The following is a 23,148-nucleotide window of genomic DNA, read 5'->3' as shown; positions in this document are numbered from 1 at the left end:
CTTTCCTGACCTTAAAAGTGTTCAAACACAAGATGTTATCAAGCAGCATATGCTCTGTTCCCGATAGAGGTGAAGTTATAGAATCTGAATCCCTTGAGTGTTATGGAACGCTGAGTGCCTTAAAATGTACACATGAAGTTCCAATGAAAATCAGGAAGCGATAGGAACTGCCAACGACATGCTATTGATGACAGACAAGTTTCAGAGATTCCAACTATGACCTTCAGTGACTATGTAACCACTAGACTACACTATTTAACAATATATATTTTTAAACTATTGTACTCATTCTAATATTTTTCATGATGATATTTGCAGATTAAGATATGAATGAAACCACATTCCTTCTCTCACAGTGTTGTTTAAACATTCTACCCTTCGAAAGGCCTACACCATGAATGGAAATCATCTTGAATGGGGCTGTATTTGGCCAAATCACTGTAGAAACCTCAAATTCTACACGGTGCAGGAAGTCGGTTTATTTCCATGCCTACTGTACATACGAGCCTTAACTACCATAGAACTGAAATGGGGCTAATCTAGAATGGTCATTCTCATTCATTGAATGCAGAGTTCCGTGTGGAAGTGTATAATTCAGTATGTTTTTCAGTGCACGAATGTAGTTGGCTGACATTTCGGTAGGTCAGTGTTAAATCAAGTGGAATTTCTAGCCATGTCTGTTTTACCTATTTCTAGCCTCACTCTTCTCACCCCTCTCATTTTTGGCCTCTTTCCAGACCTGCTAAAGGCCTGCCAGAAGCACCCCTGGGAGATAGAACTTCTTTCCGTAAGTAAGTTTTTTTTCACTTTACATGAAAGGATAGTTCACCTCAGTGGTGCCAATCTTTCCTATTCATTTGAATCCTGAGACATTTACACAACAGATGCCGTGGGATATGGAGCTTGACTATAGGCCACATTTGAGGCATGACAAACTTTGGCTTTGGAGAATGAACTATCCCTTTAACTGGAAGCCACATAGGCCGTCCTATAAGAGTAAGGGAGGTATGGGGATGACACAGCACTGTCAACCCACAGGTTGTCACGCAGCCTGACCAGAGACGGAAGAGACATCCCACTCCCTAATTGTTTCTAGTTCATAAACAGTCAATGAACTAAGCAGACCCAGCTGCTATCATATTGGTGTGTACTGTGAAAAAAAAAATCAATGGCAAAGCCTGAGTAAGACATTTATCCACCATCTTTTCCCAGACATGAAGTCCGGTTGGGACTGACAAAACTGGACTGTGCACTGACACCCCAAGTTTGGGGATTGTGAGCTTGTGACAGTTCTCTTTCCTTGTGGATGGGATGTTGTGTGTACTTTCGTCTCAAGCGTCTTCCACTCCACAGACAGACGGGATGTGAAATGTACTTTAGCAAGCTAGGTTCAATTGTAGTGTGCTCAGTCTGAGTGGGGAGTTATCAATTAAATGTTCTGAACAGTAGGTAGCTTAGCTTATTATTTTGATAAACCTGGTTGCAGCTATAGATGATATAGCCTGCAGTAGATCTACATGTTCTTAGTTGACAATACTGCAGAAGTGGTTGTTCCTTCCACAATTTCTATGGCAGCAACTCAAACTAGCGGTTAATTCTTATTTAAACTAGGCAAGTCAGTTAAGAACAAATTCTTATTTTCAATGACGGCCTAGGAACAGTGGGTTAACTGTCTTGTTCAGGAGTAGAAAGACAGATTTTTACCTTGTCAGCTCGGGGATTCGATCTTGCAACCTTTTGGTTACTAGTCCAACGCTCTAACCACTAGGCTACCTGCAGTGTTTACATAGGAGGGATGTTCAGACAAATCAGGAGTTCTCCTTCTCGTCGTCATGCCGTCAGTGGGACTAGGGGTTCACCACTAGTGGGTGGATATTGGATCAGGCATTCCACAGCTATTTGATTTAAAAAATATATATATATATTTTGTAAACACCCACCCACAGGAGAGCATTGCTACTGTAAGCGTTATACAGTGGGTTTGAATGAAATATACATATTAAACCACAATGTTATCAGCAGGGTTTTTATACTCAAGTGCTGCCAGGTGATAAGTCTTGCCTTGTGCTTCTGATAGAAGGTTGCTCTGACACAGACTTGCTAGTGTGTGTAGATAGTGTTTAATGTCAGGCAGTAGATTGATAACAAAGTGTGTGTTGTGAATGGGTCAAAAGGTGACATGAAATACAGTCTACATTCTGTACTACAATGACAGTGAACAACTAGCTGGTGTTAGTTGACTGCACACTGAAAGCAGTGCTTATGGTTAAAACAGAGAGAGAGTAGAGACTCTCCAGGAAGGATAGGAAAAGAAGGACCTGAAGATCTGTTGATGCTGTGTTTATTCTGGAAAGTCTCCAAGTTGCAATGAGGAAACGTGCAAGCACACATGCACAAACCATACACACCAAAGTGGGAGCTGACTGAAAGTTTATTTATATTACTGTTAAAAACATGTATAAAATTGGTCCTGTTCCAGAAACAAGGCACACAATGTCAATGTCTTGGTTCATCTCGATCTCAGTGTTTTAGTATCAAGCATTCCCTATATAAAAACACATCCACATTTTACAGAACTTAAAATTCCGAGCAGCAAGACAACCATGCAAGAACTTGAGCGATGCAAACGGGATGCTTTCTAGTAGTACGTCTCCCTCTCCACCCAACCTAAAACAGAGAAGATGGAAAACAGGATTTAGAGAACAATTACCTCTGGTAGAACAGGTGGACTGAGGAAGGCTGTAGCACATAAACAATGATCATGTTAACTATCCGTGTGTAGTTCAGACCATCACTGGGGAAGACAGTCAAGTGACCGACGTCTTTAACATGGTCTCTGACAGCATACCGGTTTACTCACCTCAAATGCATTTTATAAAGCCCTTTTTACATCAGCAGTTGTCAATGGAGTGGACTAGACTCCCAAACGTGTCTGTGTCCACTGTCTTGCAGTGACTAAGCAGCAGCATATTTTTCAGATGCACTAAAGATTTACAGACTTCACTTGTTTGCCAGATAGTAAAGCTACCTAAATATGCAGCCTTTACCATCTTCCTGAGAACGAGGGAAAAGCTTGTGGTTTTGAGAGCCAAACTGACTTTAAGAATTGTATGAACAAGTACTACAGATAGCCACAGTAATAACTAAAGGGATTTAGCCTCACCTCCTGGGCTGCGTCGGATGATCAGTTTTCGGATTTCATCATAAATAAAGATGAGAAGAGAGTATGGGAAGGCGCAGAACCACCAGCTGGGTCTAAGGAGAAAAGAAAAACAAAACATAAAACAAAAATAACAGAACTGAAATGACTCCAGACCAGAGTGCGCCAAGAACAGACCTTAACATTTTAAGCAACACATAGCTAAGCTTAATAGAAGTCGTCCTAGAGTTAAGTATTTTTGGTACAAAAAAAAAAAATTTAAGAGATGAAGTGTACCTAACTGAAGGGTCTTTACTTACTTGAGTGGGTACATTCTGAGGGCGATGCCCATCCCAGGACAGTAGGACAGGAAGGCGGCCAGGGCGGTCTCCTCAAACAGGCCGAAGATGAGAATCTTGTTCCTGAGGAGGACAGAAGCAGCATTTAAAATCAAGTAATTTATTTGACAACAAAAATTAACAGCCGATGCTCTTCAAAGTGGCCACTGAACCCACCTCATTCCTTGTTGGAAGACTGAGTTCCTCCTGGTCTTACAGATGATCAAATCAGCCCACTGTACAACCACGATACTGGCAAAGAATGCTGTGTGGCAGGTGAACTCCACAATCTTTCTCTGTTCATAAGTCTGTGGGAAACAGTCAGCAAGAGGGAGAAACAGTCAAAACACAGTCAGCTAATAATCTACAAATAAGACCAATCAACAAGGCTTGTGAAAAGCACATTGGTGTCTGTATACTCACCCACTGCTGGCCATAGCTATCCTCCAGGTCATTGCAAAATTTGTTGTCCCAGTCCACACGAATACCTAGCAATCTAGAGGGTAAGAACCCATTCTCAGCAAGGATCACAAAGTATGTGAAGAACCCAGCCAAAGCCTGGATCATACCTGTGGAGAGATGGGGAGACAGGATACGATGGGTGCATTTGTATCAGATTCTATCCATGTCATTCTGTCTGTTGGGTTTCTATGTTGCATCAAATCTCCATAAACATTTTTTTTTTAAGTTTGATTGTCACATACACCGGATAGGTGCAGGATAGTAGTAGGGTGCTCCTGGAGCACCAGCGATAGTAGTAGGGTGCTCCTGGAGCACCAGCGATAGTAGGGGTGCTCCTGGAGCACCAGGTGCTCCTGGAGCACCAGCGATAGTAGTAGGGTGCTCCTGGAGCACCAGCGATAGTAGTAGGGTGCTCCTGGAGCACCAGCGATAGTAGTAGGGTGCTCCTGGAGCACCAGCGATAGTAGTAGGGTGCTCCTGGAGCACCAGCGACAGTAGTAGGGTGCTCCTGGAGCACCAGCGACAGTAGTAGGGTGCTCCTGGAGCACCAGCGACCTTTCAGTTACTGGGCCAACACTAACCACTAGGCTACCTGCCGCCCTACAGTGATTCCCAAGGAGTATCACGTTGGTGGGAGAGGTTCGCGACCCATGATATGATGCAACCGCAGTATGTGAATGCTGTCCATATCAGTGTTTCCTCTTAAGGAAAGTCCCGCTCACGTGGAAACTCTGGTTTAAACCTATTTTTGGCTCCATCACCAAAGTGTGAAACTCTTGAGCCAGAGACATCCCATAATCACTCAGAGACCCCTTCTCTTATCACCAGGGAGGCTATTTCTGGCGCATACCCCACTTCCAGCTGATCCCAAAACCACCCAGTCAACTTAAGAGTCTAGAATCCAGTTTGAGGTGTATGAGATGTTAATCTTTCATCTAAGAATGAAAATACTTTGTTTTGCACAAGTCAGGCTTTGTGAAAAGCGGTCTTACCGATTTGACCGTAGGCTATGCTGATAAGTCTTTCATTCACCAGTTTGTCTGTTTTGGAGTTTCTGGGCTGTCTCTTCATGATGTCACTCTCAGCAGCTTCGTAGGCCAGGGAGATGGCGGGGACCTGCAAAGTTGAGGACGATTTCAACAATTAGAATAAAACTGAACGGTAAACAAAGATTTAGAAAAAAAAAAAACTTAAATATACATATTCCTTACCATGTCAGTTCCCAAGTCGATACAGAGGATGGTGACGGTTCCTAGGGGCAGTGGAATGTTGGCAATGATGAAGAAGAGGAAGGGTGTGATTTCTGGAATGTTACTGGTCAGGGTGTAGGCGATGGACTTCTTCAAGTTGTCAAAGATCAGACGGCCTAGGAAAGGTACATGCATAACGTTAGTGAAAATAATGCAGAACAGAAGGAACCCCAAACATTCACTGAAATGCTACTTCTACCTTCTTCGACACCAGTCACGATGGAGGCAAAGTTGTCATCTAGGAGGATCATGTCGGCAGCCTGCTTGGAGACGTCAGATCCAGAGATACCCATTGCAACACCGATGTCAGCCTTCTTCAGAGCAGGAGAATCATTCACACCATCACCTGTCACAGCTACAATAGCACCCTGTGGATAAGGAGGAGAGGTGTTTGAGTCTATGGAGAGAGAAGTCTAGAGAGAGAAAACTGGTAAACACATTTTTAATTTTAAAAGGAATTTATCTACGCTACAGTCACTCTGTTTACCGCTCGTGAGATAGGCCTAGTGTCTTTAAGTTGAGCTGAATATTACCTGGCGCTGGCAGCCCTCCACGATAATCAGCTTCTGCTGAGGAGAGGTTCTGGCAAACACAATCTCTGTGTGATATTTCAGGATGTCGTCCAACTGTTCAGCGCTCAGGTCCTTGAGGTCACCGCCATGGACCACACAGGCCTTGGCATCCCTGGGAAAAATGTACCCTTTATTTATGGAAAATCCCATTGATATGAAGACATTTCTATAATGTCTATAAGCACTCATGAGAATGACCTGACATTCAAGCCTGAATGAAATCTTTGGGAGAAGGCCTTCAAAAATAAAAAATGTAGAGAAACTGCAGGAGTTTAACGGTTGTTTCCAATAACAGAACTTAAATATTTGTTGTATTACCTAGGGTCAACTTCATTGACTGGAATGTTCAGACGAGCAGCGATGTCCTCAACAGTCTCGTTTCCTTCAGATATGATTCCCACACCCTTGGCAATGGCTTTAGCAGTGATGGGATGATCACCAGTGACCATGATAACCTAAGGGAAGGAAGGGAATAGGAGTGGTCTGATCACAGTGGCTGTTATGTGGATTGACTGAAGAGTCTTGTGTTTAGTATTATATTGCCATACCTTGATTCCAGCACTCCTGCACTTGCCCACAGCGTCAGGCACAGCAGCACGGGGAGGGTCAATCATAGACATTAGGCCAACAAAGCACAGATTCTCAGTTGGGAAGTTCACCTCTTCACAATCAAACTGGAAGCCCTCAGCAAACTGGTCATCAGGGAGCTGGAAATGACAGAACCCTAGATGGATACAAAATGGTGAAAATGTGAATTGAAAAAAGGAGCAAAAATAATAATTTTAAAATAAATGTTTAAAAAAATATTTAAAATGGCAATTTTACACTTCACATTGGATCATTTGACAACACAGATGGAAAAAAATACAGTAGTATTGGCTAGTGATGACTGAAATAAATGACTATTACCCAGCACTCGCTCTCCCAGACCACCCAGTTCCATGTAGGCGTTCTGGAAAGAGTCCTTCATCTCGTCATCCAGAGGCTGTTCTTTGCCCTGGATCAAAATGGTGGAGCAGCGGTCCAGAATCCTCTCAGGGGCTCCCTTCATCACCAGCAGATGCTTGGACTCACCCTCATTCTTGTTCAGGTGAACTGAGAGCTAAAGGATAAAATTATAGGAGCAGCCATTTTGAAAACAGATTACCAGAGTAGGCATAACAATGTTGATCTCTGTGCTAAAGGAAAGGGTTTTCAAATACTTACAGTGAAACATATCCCCTTATTTCATGTTGCATGGTGCTACCGTGCCATTGACCTACCTGGTATTTGTTGGTGGAGTTGAATGGGATCTCAGCAACCTTGGTGTACTGGTCTCTCATGCCTTGCACAGACCCACAGCACAGCTCAATACACTTCAGCAGGGCAGACTCTGAGGCGTCACCAGCCACATCTCTCTGTGAGAGGGAAACGAGTAGGCAGATGAAGTGGACGTGGTATGCCGCACATTCTTTCACACCCTAGCACTTCCGAGGACCTGGTATATCCTTATGTGGCCTAAGACATTAAAATGCCCTCCATCAATTTAAACAGATTTAATGAAAAGGAAATCTTTGTAGATTTTGTCTTCTACCAGGCTCAGACAGTGACAGAGAAACTGAAAATAAGCGGTGAAATTAAGTGTGGTAATCACAGCTAGTCCAAGCTGAGATGATTAACGGAAGGAGAGGTTATATTCCAGGGGATTGCGAGGGCTGGCTGAGGCAATGAGGCATTCAGGCAACACGAGAGGAATTACATAAGGTGAAAGACACCCATGTTGAGCCTTTTCAGCAGCTTTATATGCTGAACTCCTGTCGATAGCTCCATGTGTATACTTGTCAATTCACTCTGGGGAAATGAGACACTTACTTTAAGGATAGGAATACCGCTCTGTTCTGCCAGGAAGACGGCACGGTTACACAGGCCAGCGACTCTAGCCAGGGCAGCCCAGGTGGCAGAGCTCCTGTCAAAGGAGGTACCACTCTGGTTCTCTGTGGTGTCAGCCTCATGGATCTGGTTGTCGAACCACATGTGAGCCACGGTCATTCTGTTCTGAGTCAGGGTTCCGGTCTTGTCAGAGCAAATGGTGGAGGTGGAGCCCAAGGTCTCAACAGCTTCGAGATTCTTCACCAGGCAGTTCTTCTTGGCCATACGCTTGGCAGTCAGAGTTAAACACACCTACGGAGAAAGCCAAAAGCCACTCAACATGTCTGGCGAACAAAATTGGCAATGTACTGGTTTCTGGAGCCATATGTGAAGTGTTTGGGGGGGGGGGGGAGCATTCCCGAAAGACCGTACTCACAGTTACAGTGGCCAGGAGACCCTCAGGCACGTTAGCGACAATGATTCCGATGAGGAAGATGACAGCTTCCAGCCATGAGTATCCGAGAATGAGGGACAGGACGAAGAAAGACATGCCCAGGAAGACTGCCACACCGGTGATGATGTGGATGAAGTGCTCAATTTCAATAGAGATTGGGGTACGTCCGACTTCCAGGCCAGAGGCAAGGGTAGCAATACGACCCATAACAGTGCGGTCACCAGTGTTGATGACAATACCTCTGGCAGTTCCTGCAGGAAATAACGTGCAGATTTCATTTAACAGTCATGCCATCATATTGACTACTGTTTAACAGCAGTTGACATTGATTCAACCTCAAATGGTGGACATAATTTATACAGCAACAGGACTTCATCAAAGATAACAAACCATGACTGGGCTTTTATTTATTTGCCAGGGACCATGTACAACATGCCCTTGCACCAGATTTAGCTAGATTGCTATTTTTTTAATTTTTTTTTTATCTGTGGTCCCTGGGCAGAATTTGTTTGGTTTGTTTCTCATCTGAGCAAAGTACCTTCAACACAGTTGGTAGAGAAGAAGGCAATGTTCCTTGTCTCCAGGGGGTTGTCATTGGAGTAGTCCGGAGTACGGGTCTGGGGCTCAGATTCACCAGTGAGGGAGGAGTTGTCCACCTAAGTGGGGAGGGAATTAGATTAATACAATAATGAATGGCACGGACATGGGTGGAACGTGACGTATTTGGAGCAAGGGGATTTTGAAGTACCCACTTTGCAACCGCTGGCGGAGATGATTCTCAAATCGGCTGGAATCCTATCCCCACCTTTCACCTCCACCAGATCTCCAACCACCACTTGTTGAGCGTTGATGTTCATCTTCTCACCGTCACGGACAACCAGGGCTTGCTACAAGGTAGAGGACACAACAAGATTAATCTTTCAATGTAACAATAAGGGAAAAGAAAACCCCTTCAAAAGAAGTGTTTCAAAAACAGCCAGTACCTGTGGGACCAGGTTCTTGAAGGAGTCCATGATCTTTGAGCTCTTGGCCTCTTGGTAGTATGAGAAACAGCCAGTAACAATGACAACAGCAGAGAGTACAACACCCAGGTACAACTGTGTGGGACAAAGATGCAGAAAGTGTTAAAATTAATTCCCCCGCACAAACACCAGTGCAAAAGAACTACAAAACCCAAGCATCATCTGCTTTCAATTCCATCACAATGTCAATAAAATCAACATTCTTCTTGGAATCTTACGTTATCATTGGCCGGCTCATCCTCCATGGCTGCCTGGATTCCATAGGCCAGGAAGCAGAGGAGAGCGCCAGTCCACAGCAGCATGGAGAACCCGCCAAACATCTGCTTGCAGAACTTCACCCACTCAGGGGTAGTGGGAGGAGGGGTCAGGGAATTTGGGCCATCACGGGCAAGGTTCTCGGCAGCCTTAGCACTGGATAACCCCTGAGGAAATACAAAATTGGTCGTGTTACTTTACATGTCGAGACCTCAAATTAAGATGCTGTAGGATGATACTTAATTTTAAAATAAATGGGTGCTTCCCTCCCACCCAACCTTTTAAGGGTATACCATTATTGACCCTTGCTTTTTTAAATCAAGTATGTTGCTATAGTCGGGCATATCTAGGTACCCCCTTTCCCCCTCCATTCTTGAGATTCTCTCGCACGGCACGTGATAAGGAGAGAGGAAGCAAATTGTCAACACAATAATATCTCTCTGCGAGGTCTGTCAGTGGCAGACAGACACTGCAGGGCCAAGTCATAACTCTAATTTCACATAAGGCAGAGAACAGAGAAACAAGTCAATGGGGCTCTGGAGAGAGTCGAGGTGCTGACAGTTGCCAGGCAACTCACTGCAAACAATAAAAACAGTGCCATCTCCTCTGCTGGGATTGAGCGCATCCTAAATCTGGGCTGAGGTGCTATGAGCCTGCTGCTTGTGAATTATTCAAAAGGACCACTCGGCTGCGCTGCTAGGTTTGGAGGCGGTAATCTACTATTCCCCTTGATCTCCCAATCATGATCAAGAGTCCATTTGTATGGATGTAAAAGAGGGATAATGCAGCTGTCGTATTGCCTTGGATATTTGTCACATCCAAGCCTATGATGACCCCCTTCTTCCACAGTTTAATAATTGGAAGAGATCCCAAGAGTCCGAAACCCATAACTTGTGCAGAACTTTGAAGTCCATCACTTGACTTAATTTTTCTATTAAATAATTGAAACTATTCGAATTGAGGAGAACCGAGCTGAATTGCCTTCCAGCTGTGGTCGATAAACAACTAATTTGTTAACAGAAAACAGTGCAGAGGAGATGAATGAATCGCCAACTGAAATGAAAATGAGTGAAGCTCCAGACTTACCCTACTAAGGTCGGTGCCGTATTTGCGGTTGAGCTCATCCAAGGTCAGTTTATGGTCATCCTATGGGACAGAGATTAGGAACATGTCACTGACAATCGTATTGCACTGCACTTCCGCACCATCGAGATAAACATACAGCACATTACATGCAGCGCCAAGCTTGACACCAAGTCAGTGACATCAACACACGAGTGACCAAGACTTGTGGTTTAAAGATGAACGTCCCAGGTCCTGAAAGAGAATGAAAGTGAGAGAAGCCGACTCACCAGATCAACTTCCTTTTTCAACTCATCCATGTCCCTCTCCTTCTTCATGGCCTTGGCATTCTTCTTCTTGCCTCCCTGCTCAGAGGTCGCTGCCAGCTCATACTGTTCTCGTCCTTCCTACAGAGGTGGTCAAGAAGAGATTGTTAGGAGAGAAGAAAAAAATATATACTAACATATAATAAAATAGGTAGAAAGAGGCCCTTTAGAGCTCTGCCCGAGAAAATAAAATCTTCACCCAACTCAAGCCCCTGATGCAGAATCTGCTTAGTTTCCCATAGTGTTTCCGAGGTATGAATAAAACCCAAGTCTGGGGGCCCAACTCTTGAAAGGTAATTCATTGAGTCAATGAGAGACTCGCTCATTTGAATAAAGGATAAAAATGCTACTTTTCCATTACAAATGACTTACCAGAAGTCACCCAACAACTTGTGGGTTATTGATGTAGCATCGTTCTACTGAACGTAAGCCCAGTTATCATTTACAAAACAAACGTGACCTAGACAGGTATGGTGCAACAAGTACAAAGACAACTATCACCCGGTAGGCTTTCACCTTTTAGAGTCTACGACCTGTGCTAGATAGCACAATTACTTTCACTACTCAGCAGAAGAAACTCAGATGTTTGAAAATGGCATCTGTGAAGTTCATGAGGAATGCTTAATGAACAATCATGTCACAGACCGTCACTTTGCACAACTGCGTCAATAAGGAGAGCTGTGGGAGGGGTGGGGCTGAGGGTCATTTCAACATACTCCACTGCAATCCAGGAATGTCAGACTATTAGGCCCTGTCACAATACTTTGTCCAAAATAGGGGCAAAATGAAGTCTCCAGAGGGGAAAGATGCACACCATTGGCTCGGTTGTCTTGAATACACACAGAACGTTCTTCCTCTGGAGTCCTCTCATTGTGAAAGTCCAAAATAACCCTGGCACCTCACCTTCTGCAAACACATTGTTCATTCACTCTTCCCTTTCTCCATTATCAAATCAGTCACTTTTGGGAAGACGACAAAGACCTGTTGAAGAATGCGGCAGCTAGACGGCTGAAAAGGGGAGGGTGTTGGGACACTGCGGCAACAGGATAATGCACAGAAACCAGATAAATGTCGGTAAGGCAGTTAGCGAGCATAAATTATTCAGGTTCTACTGGTGTTCAGAAGTGTTTTGGCTGTGGGGGAGAGAGCTCTACATGCTTCTCTTGATTTGACCCAAACACAGACTTGCCCTTCTTGGAAATGCACCCCCCCCCCCTCACTAATACTATTTAGAAATATTCCTTTTACTTTCCCAATAGTCTACACATCCGTTATTACCACAATGAAGGGAGGATGCTGTTTTGGAAGTATTACTCAGCTGTCTCAAAACGTAACAGGAAGGTACTGCACTGAAAACAGGAAAAAAAGTGTGGATGTCAGCAATTGTGTGGAATCTCTCACAAGACCAATCATGCAAAAACAACACTTGTCCCACTACAAGTCTGAGAACAATAAGGCTTTGTACCTCCATAGAGAACCATGTAAAAACAAGAATTTTTAAAAATGGAGCAGAGAAATATATCTTTAGAGTGACTTTATTTTGGACAAACTGTACAGTCATGGAATTTATTCAGACCCTCTTAACAAAACACTTAAGATACCAGGTTTACCGCATTCTTATATGGGATTACTGCAAGGGTTTGATCTGGGAGTGGGAGCAACACCACTGTGGTAAACATGGCTTGGGTCTGCATACCATTTCTCCCATAGTTCAGAGTACTATATTCAACTACGTAATCCTTGTTCTCATCAACGTTACATATGGGAGTGAGTGTAATTAGTCTGGGACAGAAAGAGAAACAACTATGTGTGAAAGAGAGTGCAAGAACGCAGGGTGGGTGAGAAGGGGGTGAAGCCGGCAAGACATCTCTTTCCAAGAGGACAGAAAGTTTGAAAGAATAACCGTCCTCAAAAACAGCAGCGAGACCGAACAGAGCCTCAGTGAGACGAGGGGCCTCTCACTTTTACGCTAAAACAACACCACCTCCAGATCAACAAAAGTTCATAAAAGACGGTCGAGCGGGTGCATATTTTACAGCCAGGGTCGAATTCCTGTGAACACCATTCCTGCTTCTGTTCCTGTGCATGTGCCAAATACAAAAGCTGCTCACTCAAGCATATTGGCTCCTCCTCGCCCTGGGACTTTGCCCCGTTGCTACAGGCGACATAACCACACCTCTCGGATATCTGAATGGACCGAGTCACGTGTTACTCTCCTCCCCCTTTTCTCTCCAGTTTAGAAAAAAGTTCATTTATTCACAAGAAACGCATTTAAAACTCCCACCACGTCCACTGGAAGAGTCGGTTTTCCCACAGAACAAAAGTTGGTGAATGCCTGTGTTTCTCCTTAAGAACCACAGTTAAAAGCAGAATACGAATCAAATGGGATGCAACTTCCTTTATTGCACTAGTCTGAAATGTAGGTTAGAACAGAACGCACATGGCTATTGCGAAATGCCGATTGTGAGTAGGCCTATGGGACAAACGTGTTTTTTTTGTGTTTTTTTTTTTACCCTCGGGCAGTTGGAATAGAAATTACAGTGGAGGAAACAGAAGGTGTAATAATGTGTGGTACTCTCGTTTGGCATCTAAGCCAAACGAGCAGAGAGGGAGATCGAGCAGGAGAGAGAAAGGGGCAGTGGGGGTGAGATGTGTTCTCTGTCACAGAGATGGGGTGGCGTGTGACAAAAGGGATGCCTAATACATAGTGACTGTCGAGCGGAAAGAATGTGAAATCCTCAGTAGAAAGAGAGCATTTTTTCTTTTTAAAGAGCGCAAGAGAGCAGGTCTCTTGGTTCCACAGTGGACCCCTGGGGGGAAAGAATGGTCAGCTGAGGCCACAACCTGATAGTAGCTCAGAGATGGAACACTGGAGAGAAATAAAATAATTTCCCAATTACTTCACCATATAAAAAGGCCTTGTTTTGGACATGTTCTAGGCCTCATTTGTTTACAATGGAGATTTTCCACAAGCCACTTTCCATCACACTCAGTAGTGGAATCTTTAAAACAAATGACCCACCCCCCTTGATGAAAGATGGCAAGAAAAGAAGTGGAATAACAAAGAAAGAATGCGTCCTAATAACGTTACAGGAAAACGGCCTTGTTTTCAGATCATCACAGTTTATTTTGAGAGATGGAAACAATAGCCATAGTATTCCATTTCGGGAAGGAACTTTTGGGCGTTTCAATTTGTTGACAGTGAGCAGTTGAATACTATCATACCTCGATTTTCCATTTCATTACAGAAAAACTGATTTTTTCCTCCATCTGCCATTCAATCAGTTCAGAAAAAAATAAAAATAATCTGCCAGCTCCCCCTGAACAGGAGCCTATGAACAATGATGACAATGCAGCAACTGGTGCCTCATATACACCTCACCGCTCTAACCAACCCTTTGGTCCCTCCAGCCCTATGCCACCCTCACTCTCCCCCCCTCTCTCTGGTCTCCTGGAAATCATTAGTCCGGCTGTCCAAGCATCTGTGCCTATACTGGACCGGAGCGCTGAGAAGAGGACAGAAGGGGTGGGGGCAGAGCAGAGTGTTCACCACCATACAGGGAAAGAATCTAAAACACGGAGGTTTGCTGCTCTGCATTCACATCATACAACCAATCTGTCTCTCTAATCACCCCTCTCTTACTGTAGCTGTGAATGCATCATTTATCACTGTGCCCGTGTGATCTGTTGCCCAGCAGGGAGTGGCGAGCCTTTTATATGATGCTATTAACCTCCCTGATATCCCACCAGTCTGCCATACAGTACCCAAATACAGGAGTCACAGGTAGGTAGCTGTAAAATATATATAAAACATCAAATATAAATCACCCCAATTGTTGATACATTTTCCATAAAATTGCAGGTAGTTATTTATAGGTTTGATGACAAAAACCCTATTGACTAAGGATTGCCCATTTAAAATAAAACTTAATTCTACAAGTCTAGAACAATATGCCTTGAAGTGAGAGGAATATACAACAAATCTAATGTATTGAAATTCATTGGAGCAACTCAGAGATTTCATGTGTCTTGGACAAATTTGTATAAAATTTAATAAAACTATTGTTAGTTTTTTAAAAGCAGTGACTTTCATTAATACATGAGAGGGCTGTAGTTGATGTAGGTCTTCCCAAAGATACACTGTAGGCCTATCTGAACATTCGCAGAATGTAGGCTACACAAGAAATGTCATACACAACCATATGCCAAATCCATATACAACAATTAAGCCTTATGTGGAATACATGTATTTTTTTTAAGAGATTTTGCAGTTGCTCAAATGTTATTAAGGAACAGTTCGGTATATTCCCCCAGAGTCAGATGACCTCGAGGATACCATTGTTGGGTCTCTGCGTCCAGTATTACGAAACTTACGAGGTATTTTCGTGAGCCATTGCTAACTAGTGTTAGCGTGTTCCCATATACTCCAAGTCATTGCACTAACGCTAGTTGGAAATTTCCTTCAAACTGAACGTAGACATAAAAATGGTATCCACGAGTTCGTCTAACTCTGGGGAAGTAGATAAGGGCATCCTGCTCAAATCCAGAACTATCCTTTTAAGCAGCCAAAGTGAATTATTCCAATGTAGGCCATCTACATAAAAACGATATTCTTTCAACGAGCATGACAAAAAAAATAAACACTGACGACTTTGGCGCATGGTTGATATTGTGAATGGGGTGGACTACGGTTATTATTCAATTTATGAAGAACAGACTTTCGCAACAGCCTACAGTCGCAACTAACCTGAACATAACCTATATTTCTCATTGATGAACAAAATTCAGTCAAGCGGGTTACAAGTCACCATGAAAGACCATCACTTATATTCAGAAGTGGACTACAGACTCTGTATGGCCGTGTATCTCAAAGTAACACAAGTCACAAGATAGCATGTCTGCCTCCACTTCCCGCAACTCGAATTTAAACAGACCACGCTACATTTGTAGCCACCTTGGCGGCAGTTTACTTTGATGAAAATAAACATTGTATCAATCTTCAAACTTATCTTACACCGCCAATTCTATCATCGTAGCGCTTACAAGCTTTTCTCCTTGGCGACTAGATCCAAGCTAACCAACCTGTGGATCTTCAGTATCAATGTTAAAAACAACACATTTTTTAACGCTAATTGACACTCGATCAAGACACGTTATGAAAGCAACTTTTGTTCAGAGTACAAAATGCGGAAGTCACTCTCCCATCGCAGGCATTTTGAAAAAGAAAAATGCGGCCAACTACGTACATGTGATAATTTGAAAACAACTTCGACTCTATTATATATATATTTTAAATCCATACCACTTTTGACAAGTAGCCTACAATTAAGAATTGCGTAAATTAGGCTACATTAGCATTTCATGGAGGAGCTGGAATGTGAAGATGGAAAGAAAAAGCGCACTTACTCCACGTCCCATGTTTGCAGTTTGTGGAGGAAAAAAACTTATTGAACAATCAAATCCCAATTTACTTTAAAACGAATTGAAAAATTTATTGCCCCTGGATGCGCCCTTATCCACACGTGTCACTCCTACCGGACACGCATCCAAGCTCCCCGTCTCATTAAAAGGTCCAATACTTATATACAGTGTTCCTTTCGATCGTGACGTCTGCACTTTTTGCCATGGTAACATAGAATGGAGGGGCGGAGTCCCCATTATTGAATGTTTTACGATTATCGGCCTTCATAAAGTAGATTGAATCCATTGCGTGACAATGGACTTTAGTCTCTGTAACTTCAAATATTTATGAAGGAAAGTCACTTGGTCTATTCTGTGCAGCCTTATTCATATTAGGATGAAATCTCTGTCAATATCTCTCACCACTCATAGTCATAATGGATACTAACCTATCCTCAATCCTCTGTAAGAATACTAATTTCCACATAGATTTAAGAATGATCATGATTTAAACACACACACACTCTTTCTCTCTCTCTCTCAATCACTCTCTCTTCATTCCTTATTTTAACCTCATTTATGGAAAGGGATAATTTTCGTGTAAACTCCATCACTGGTCTTTAGGAAGTTTAAACTTGAACGAACCAGGCCATTAAACCCTGTAGGATGTAAACTTTCCCTCCTGACCCTGTCATGAACACTTTGTGGACAATGTGACCTTGTCAGAAGAATAATGGCAGCCTGGAAGATGGCAGGTTATTGCATCTACAAATTATTAACTCTTTAACTTAGGGATCCTAACCATTAACCCCGCCTCAAGGTTCTGTTGTATGTCTTAACTTCACCCTGCAGTTTGGACCCCAGTAGGAGTGCTGATCTAGGATCAGTTTGTCCTTTAAATCATAGTGAATAATATTATAGCACTTCTACTCTGAGGTGCTTTGTGGATACGGGACCAGGTATTTCACTGCAGAACCAGACAGAGGCAGATTCAACCACATGTCTATAGGTCACTGTAATTAGTGTAGCATTCTACCTGTGTGAGGTATAATAAAATAGTATAGAACAACACATATTTATTGTCCACCCAAATATCAACTTTTCCCTTTGGCATTCACCCAACAATAAGACAATCTAAAATGGTGTTAATAATGAGCATTACATAATGAAAACACATTCACCCAGACACAGACTTCTCCCCCACCATCGACAGGTCAACTAAAGTCAAAGAACACTATTCGAAATGCTAATTATATTGAATTTAATATTTTTAGACACAAGACTTTGCTTCATGATTCATGTCGATATACAGTATCATCGAGGACTTGTTATACTCAAGAAGCTGCTTGAAAGCGTTTGCATGAATTTTATTTGGAGAGACTTGATGGACAGATGGACAGACAGCGGCACACTCAGGCACAGTGTGTGTGTGTGTGTGTGTGTGCATGTTCAAAGATGAAACTAAAAATATCTCAAATTGTATATACAAGCTGTGAGCCTGATCCAGTAAATTAGTTACCATGGAAACTATCACGTTCCTGTCCCCGCAGAGCGAGCGAGAGGAAGTGCTTCTCTCTTTATCTGCATAATGCCCCCTAGTGGGGAAGAAATTACCAGTCCACAAGTTGGTCTCAGAGTAGGATGAAGCTGTCCCAGGTATGCCTAAAGACTGATCTAAGGTCAGCTTTGCATTTGACCCATACACAAACCCAGACCAAAAAAAAAGTCTCTCTTTCAAATAACACCACCGTTGAAGTTGCTCCCTTTTCACTGTATGCATCAAACAGCAGTGTTCCTTTTCAGTCGGTACCTTCGGTAAAACAACTATGGGGAGTAGCATTCTCGCGACTTCGATTGAAGAACTAAAATTACGGCTAACAAGGCCAATGAAATCGACGCCTTGCTGGAAGCCTCGGCTTCCACAGGTCATAAGCCCGAGTCTCGGATTCATTCCTTCAATTCTTCCGCACTTCACCTCGAACATTTTTGGAACACAAGACTATCTGACTTTGCGGACCTAGGATCAAGAGAGACACTCAAGTGTTTTAGTACTATATCTCTTGACACAATGATGAAATAATCATGGCCTCTAAACCTTCAAGCTCCATACCTAACCCTATTCCAACTAAACTACTGAAAGAGCTGCTTCCTGTGCTTGGCCCTCCTATGTTGAACATAATAAACGGCTCTCTAACCACTGAATGTGTACCAAACTCACTAAAAGTGGCAGTAATAAAGCCTCTTTTGAAAAAGCCAAACCTTGACCCAGAAAATATAAAAAACTATCAGCCTATATCGAATCTTCAATTCCTCTCAAAAACTTTAGAAAAAGCTGTTACGCAGCAACTCACTGCCTTCCTGAAGACAAACAATGTATACGAAATGACTCAGTCTGGTTTTAGACCCCATCATAGCACTGAGACTGCACTTGTGAAGGTGGTAAATTACCTTTTAATGGCATCAGACCGAGGCTCTGCATCTGTCCTCGTGCTCCTAGACCTTAGTGCTGCTTTTGATACCATTGATCACCACATTCCTTTGGAGAGATTGGAAACCCAAATTGGTCTACACGGACAAGTTCTGGCCTGGTTTAGATCTTATCTGTCGGAAAGATATCAGTTTGTCTCTGTGAATGATTTGTCCTCTGACTAATCAACTGTAAATTTCGGTGTTCCTCAAGGTTCCGTTTTAGGACCACTATTGTTTTCACTATATATTTTACCTCTTGGGGATGTCATTCGAAAACATAATGTTAACTTTCACTGCTATGCGGATGACACACAGCTGTACATTTCAATGAAATATGGTGAAGCCCCAAAATTGCCCTCGCTAGAAGCCTGTGTTTCAGACATAAGGAAGTGGATGGCTGCAAACTTTCTACTTTTAAACTCAGACAAAACAGAGATGCTTGTTCTAGGTCCCAAGAAACAAAGAGATCTTCTGTTGAATCTGACAATTAATCTTGATGGTTGTACAGTTGTCTCAAATAAAACTGTGAAGGACCTCGGCGTTACTCTGGACCTTGATCTCTCTTTTGACAAACATATCAAGACTGTTTCAAGGACAGCTTTTTTCCATCTACGTAACATTGCAAAAATCAGAAACTTTCTGTCCAAAAATGATGCAGAAAAATGTATCCATGCTTTTGTTACTTCTAGGTTAGACTGCTGCAATGCTCAACTTTCCGGCTACCCGGATAAAGCACTAAATAAACTTCAGTTAGTGCTAAATACGGTCTGCCATGGGCCATTTCATTTGGTATCCATTGGTATAAAAGTTCTACCTGAATACATCATGAATAGTTGGTTTTCAAACACTATGAGATTCACCGTGATGTGGGGAGCAAGAACATACACTCCCTCTGTCTAGAAACTTGTTGCAGGTTAAACTTTTAATCATTGGTTGGAACCGGTTCAGGGCACAGAACAGAAAACCGTAAAACAAATAACACATTTGAGGAACATCTATTCTGGAACAGAACCATTATTTTAAAAGTATGGGAACCAGTTAATAGTGTTATTTTACATTCCGGGCATTTTGAGTCCTACAACAAATGTAACAAAGCGCCTCTGCAAAGCCCTCTGTCACGTTCGTCGAAGTGAGGAGACCAAGCGCAGCGTGATGTGAATACATTATAGTTTTAATAATGATGGAAACTAAACAAACTATACAAAATACCAAAATGAACGCGACGCTATCATACAAAAGTGCAGACACGGGCAACTAGACATAGACAATAACCCACGAAATACCCAAAGAAGATGGCTGCCTAAATATGGTTCCCAATTAGAGACAACGATAAACAGCTGCCTCTAATTGAGAACCAATCTAGGCAACCATAGACATACATAAACACCTAGATAGTAAACAACCCCATAAACCTACAAAACCCCTAGACAGTCCAAAAACACATACATCACCCATGTCACACCCTGACCTAACCAAAACAATAAAGAAAACAGAGAATACTAAGGTCAGGGCGTGACAGTACCCTCCCACAAAGGTGCGGACTCTGGCCGCAAAAACCTAATCAAAAGGGGAGGGTCCGGGTGGGCCTTTTTCACGGCGGCGGCTCGGTTGCAGGACGTGGACCCCGCTCTACCCTCGCAGCGGGCCCTGGACTGAAGATCATCGTAGAGTGCACCACTGGACGGAAAGGCACCTCTGGACTGAGGAGCTGCTCTGGCAGCTCTGTACAGGAGGGAGCTTCCAGCATCGCCGGCGTGACAGGCGGCTCTGGCAGCTCCTGGTTGGCTGACGGCTCTGGCGGGTCCTGGCTGGCTGACGGCTCTGGTGAATCCTGGCTGGCCGACGGCTCTGGCGGCTCCTGGCTGGCTGGCGGCTCTCGGCTGGCTGACGGCTCTGGCGGCTCCTGGCTGGCTGGCGGCTCTGGTGGCTCCTGGCTGGCTGATGGCTCTGGCGGCTCCTGGCTGGCTGACGGCTCTGGCGGCTCCTGGCTGGTTGACGGCTCTGGCGGCTCCTGGCTGGCTGACGGCTCTGGTGGCTCCTGGCTGGCTGGCTGACGGCTCTGGCGGCTCCTGGCTGGCTGACGGCTCTGGCGGCTCCTGGCTGACTGGCGGCTCCTGGTTGACTGGTGGCTCTGGCAGTTCAGGACTGGAGGGAGACTCTGGTGGATCCGGACTGGAGGGAGACTCTGGCGGATCCGGACTGGAGGGAGACTCTGGCGGATCCGAGTCTGGAGGGAGACTCTGGCGGATCCGAGTCTGGAGGGAGACTCTGGCGGATCCGAGTCTGGAGCGAGACTCTGGCGGATCCGAGTCTGGAGGGAGACTCTGGCGGATCCGAGTCTGGAGGGAGACTCTGGCGGATCCAAGTCTGGAGGGAGACTCTGATGGATCCGGACTGGTAGGTTCCGGACTGCGACCCGTCGTGGTAGGTTTCGGACTGTGACCCGTTGTGGTAGGTTCCAGACTGTGGCCCGTCCTAGGAGGTTCAGGTCTGTAGACTGTTGCCGGATGCTCTGGACTGGGTATTGTAGCCGGACGCTCTGGACTGGGTACTGTAGCCGAACGCTCTGGACTGGGTACTGTAGCCGGACGCTCTGGACTGGGTACTGTAGCCGGACGCTCTGGACTGGGTACTGTAGCCGGACGCTCTGAACTGGGTACTGTCGCCGGACGCTCTGGACTGGCGAGGCGCACTCTTGGCCTGGTGCGTGGTGCCGGCACTGGTGGTACTGGGCCAAGGACACGAACCTCAGGGCGAGTGCGAGGAGCAGGAGCAGGGAGTACTGGAACCTGGAGGGCGAGTGCGGGGAGAAGGAACAGGGCGTACAGGACTGCCGAGGCGTGGTGCCGGCACTGGTGGTACCGGGCTGGGGACACGCACCTCAGGGCGAGTGCGAGGAGCAGGAACAGGGAGTACTGGACTCTGGAGGCGCACTGGTGCGTGGAGCCGGTGTTACGCCCCTGAAAACAGGGGAGAAATAATCACGAGAGTGATACGGTGTTGTTTTCTCAATTCAACTTTTAGTTCAATGAGAAAAGACCGCGATTTCCCCAGGAATATGGGTGGAGACCAGAGCAATCGATCTCCGGCTCATAGATTAAGAGCATTTCGTAGATCACAGATTAACACTTTTAGGCACCACAAAATAAAGTAATCAATATGTTTACACATTACTCTCACAATTCGTACCCTTTGTACACGGATTTGAACTATTAACACAATTATATGAATGTTATCAGTCTCTATCAACTAATACTGAATGCATTTTTTTTAACCTTAGATGTTTTAAGATCCTCACATACTATGAACTTACTAATACCTTTTAATGTATAACAGGCTATGAATATTTCCTTTAACCTGTCACACCGCCACTGGTGGTACCGGGCTGGGGACGCACACCTCAGGGCAAGTGCTAGGAGCAGGAACAGGGAGTACTGGACGCTGGAGGCGCACTGGTGGCCTGGTGCGTGTTACCGGTACTGGTGGTACCGGGCTGAGAACACACACCTCAGGATGAGTGCGAGAAGCAGGAACAAGACACACCGGGTTGTGAAGGTGTACTGGAGACCTGGTGTGTATAGCCGGCATCAAATCTTCCGGAACTTTAACACAAGTTTCAGGCTGAGCATGAGGAACTGACACAGGTGGCATCGGACAGCTAACACGCTCCTCAGGGCGAATGCCGTGCATACTACGCCAAACCAACAGCTCTCTCTCTTCACTCTCCTCCAATTTCGTCAACTCCTCGAATGTCTCATAATCTCCCCTCCGTTCACTCTCCTTCAATCTGTCCAATAACTCCTCGACAATCTCAGAGTCACCCCTCAACTTCGCCGACTGCTCCAAGTGCCTCCCCCCAAGACATTTTTGGGGCTGCCTCTCGGACTTCAAGCCGCGCTGTCGTGCTGCCTCCTCATACCGGCGCCTCTCTGCTTTCGCTACCTCCAGCTCTGCCTTGGGGCGGCGATATTCCCCTGGTTGTACCCAGGGTCCTCCGACGTCCAGAATTTCCTCCCAAGTCCATGAGTCCTGCGATCGCTGCTGCTGCCTTTTTTACCACGCTGCTTGGTCCTTTGTTGGTGGGTTATTCTGTCATGTCGTCGAAGTGAGGAGACCAAAGCGCAGCGTGATGTGAATACATTATAGTTTTAATAAAGACGGACATGAAAACAAACTATACAAAATAACAAAACGAACATGAAGCTATCATACAAAAGTGCAGAAACAGGCAACTATACATAGACATAGACAATAACCCACGAAATACCAAAAAAAGATTGCTGCGTAAATATGGTTCCTGTCACGTAGAGTAGGCCAGAAGGCTAAACTGGATAACCTAACCTCTATCAAAATAAAAAGATGGCGGAACCGCAAAAGTTCTTCTGTGCAAAGGTGTTTATTTACAAGTGATTCCGGAACAAAAAACAACAGTACTGCCATCAACGTCTACCTTATGGGACAGCTTAAAAACAATGCTGCCTCATCCACAGCTCAATCCAAACTGCCTCTCCATGACTGAAAGAGAGGCTCCTTTTGTAGGGCTAGCCCCTC

The 23,148-nt window shown here is 44.5% G+C and overlaps 1 protein-coding gene across 1 annotated transcript; it reads right to left on the bottom strand.

Moving 5' to 3' along the window:
* Positions 1 to 2,413: 2,413 nt before the first annotated feature.
* LOC135543347 (sodium/potassium-transporting ATPase subunit alpha-1) lies at positions 2,414 to 16,292 on the bottom strand. The gene is made up of 22 exons (XM_064970539.1): positions 16,135 to 16,292; positions 10,693 to 10,809; positions 10,427 to 10,486; positions 9,304 to 9,507; positions 9,047 to 9,160; positions 8,816 to 8,950; positions 8,602 to 8,719; positions 8,046 to 8,314; positions 7,613 to 7,921; positions 7,024 to 7,158; positions 6,671 to 6,863; positions 6,310 to 6,485; positions 6,080 to 6,216; positions 5,723 to 5,873; positions 5,389 to 5,557; positions 5,151 to 5,305; positions 4,932 to 5,055; positions 3,901 to 4,046; positions 3,655 to 3,785; positions 3,460 to 3,561; positions 3,164 to 3,255; positions 2,414 to 2,667 (listed from the first exon to the last, which is right to left on the bottom strand). The coding sequence occupies exons 1-22, from the start codon at positions 16,144 to 16,146 to the stop codon at positions 2,639 to 2,641; spliced, it is 3,078 nt and encodes a 1,025-aa protein (XP_064826611.1). The 5' UTR covers positions 16,147 to 16,292; the 3' UTR covers positions 2,414 to 2,638.
* Positions 16,293 to 23,148: the final 6,856 nt, after the last annotated feature.

This window comes from Oncorhynchus masou, chromosome 7, assembly GCF_036934945.1.
Source record: "Oncorhynchus masou masou isolate Uvic2021 chromosome 7, UVic_Omas_1.1, whole genome shotgun sequence".
NCBI lineage: Eukaryota > Metazoa > Chordata > Actinopteri > Salmoniformes > Salmonidae > Oncorhynchus > Oncorhynchus masou.
Note: the sequence above shows the minus strand (reverse complement) of the source record. Positions and strands in the feature narration are given on the sequence as shown.

Bases quoted from the DNA above. Each gene is read 5' to 3' on its own strand.
- LOC135543347 (XM_064970539.1), bottom strand. The intron at 5,306-5,388 runs GTAGAAGTAGCA...TACCTTTCCTAG, and splicing joins CGTGACTGGTGTCGAAGAAG to GCCGTCTGATCTTTGACAAC. The intron at 3,256-3,459 runs GTAAGTAAAGAC...TTTTCTCCTTAG, and splicing joins CTCAGAATGTACCCACTCAA to ACCCAGCTGGTGGTTCTGCG.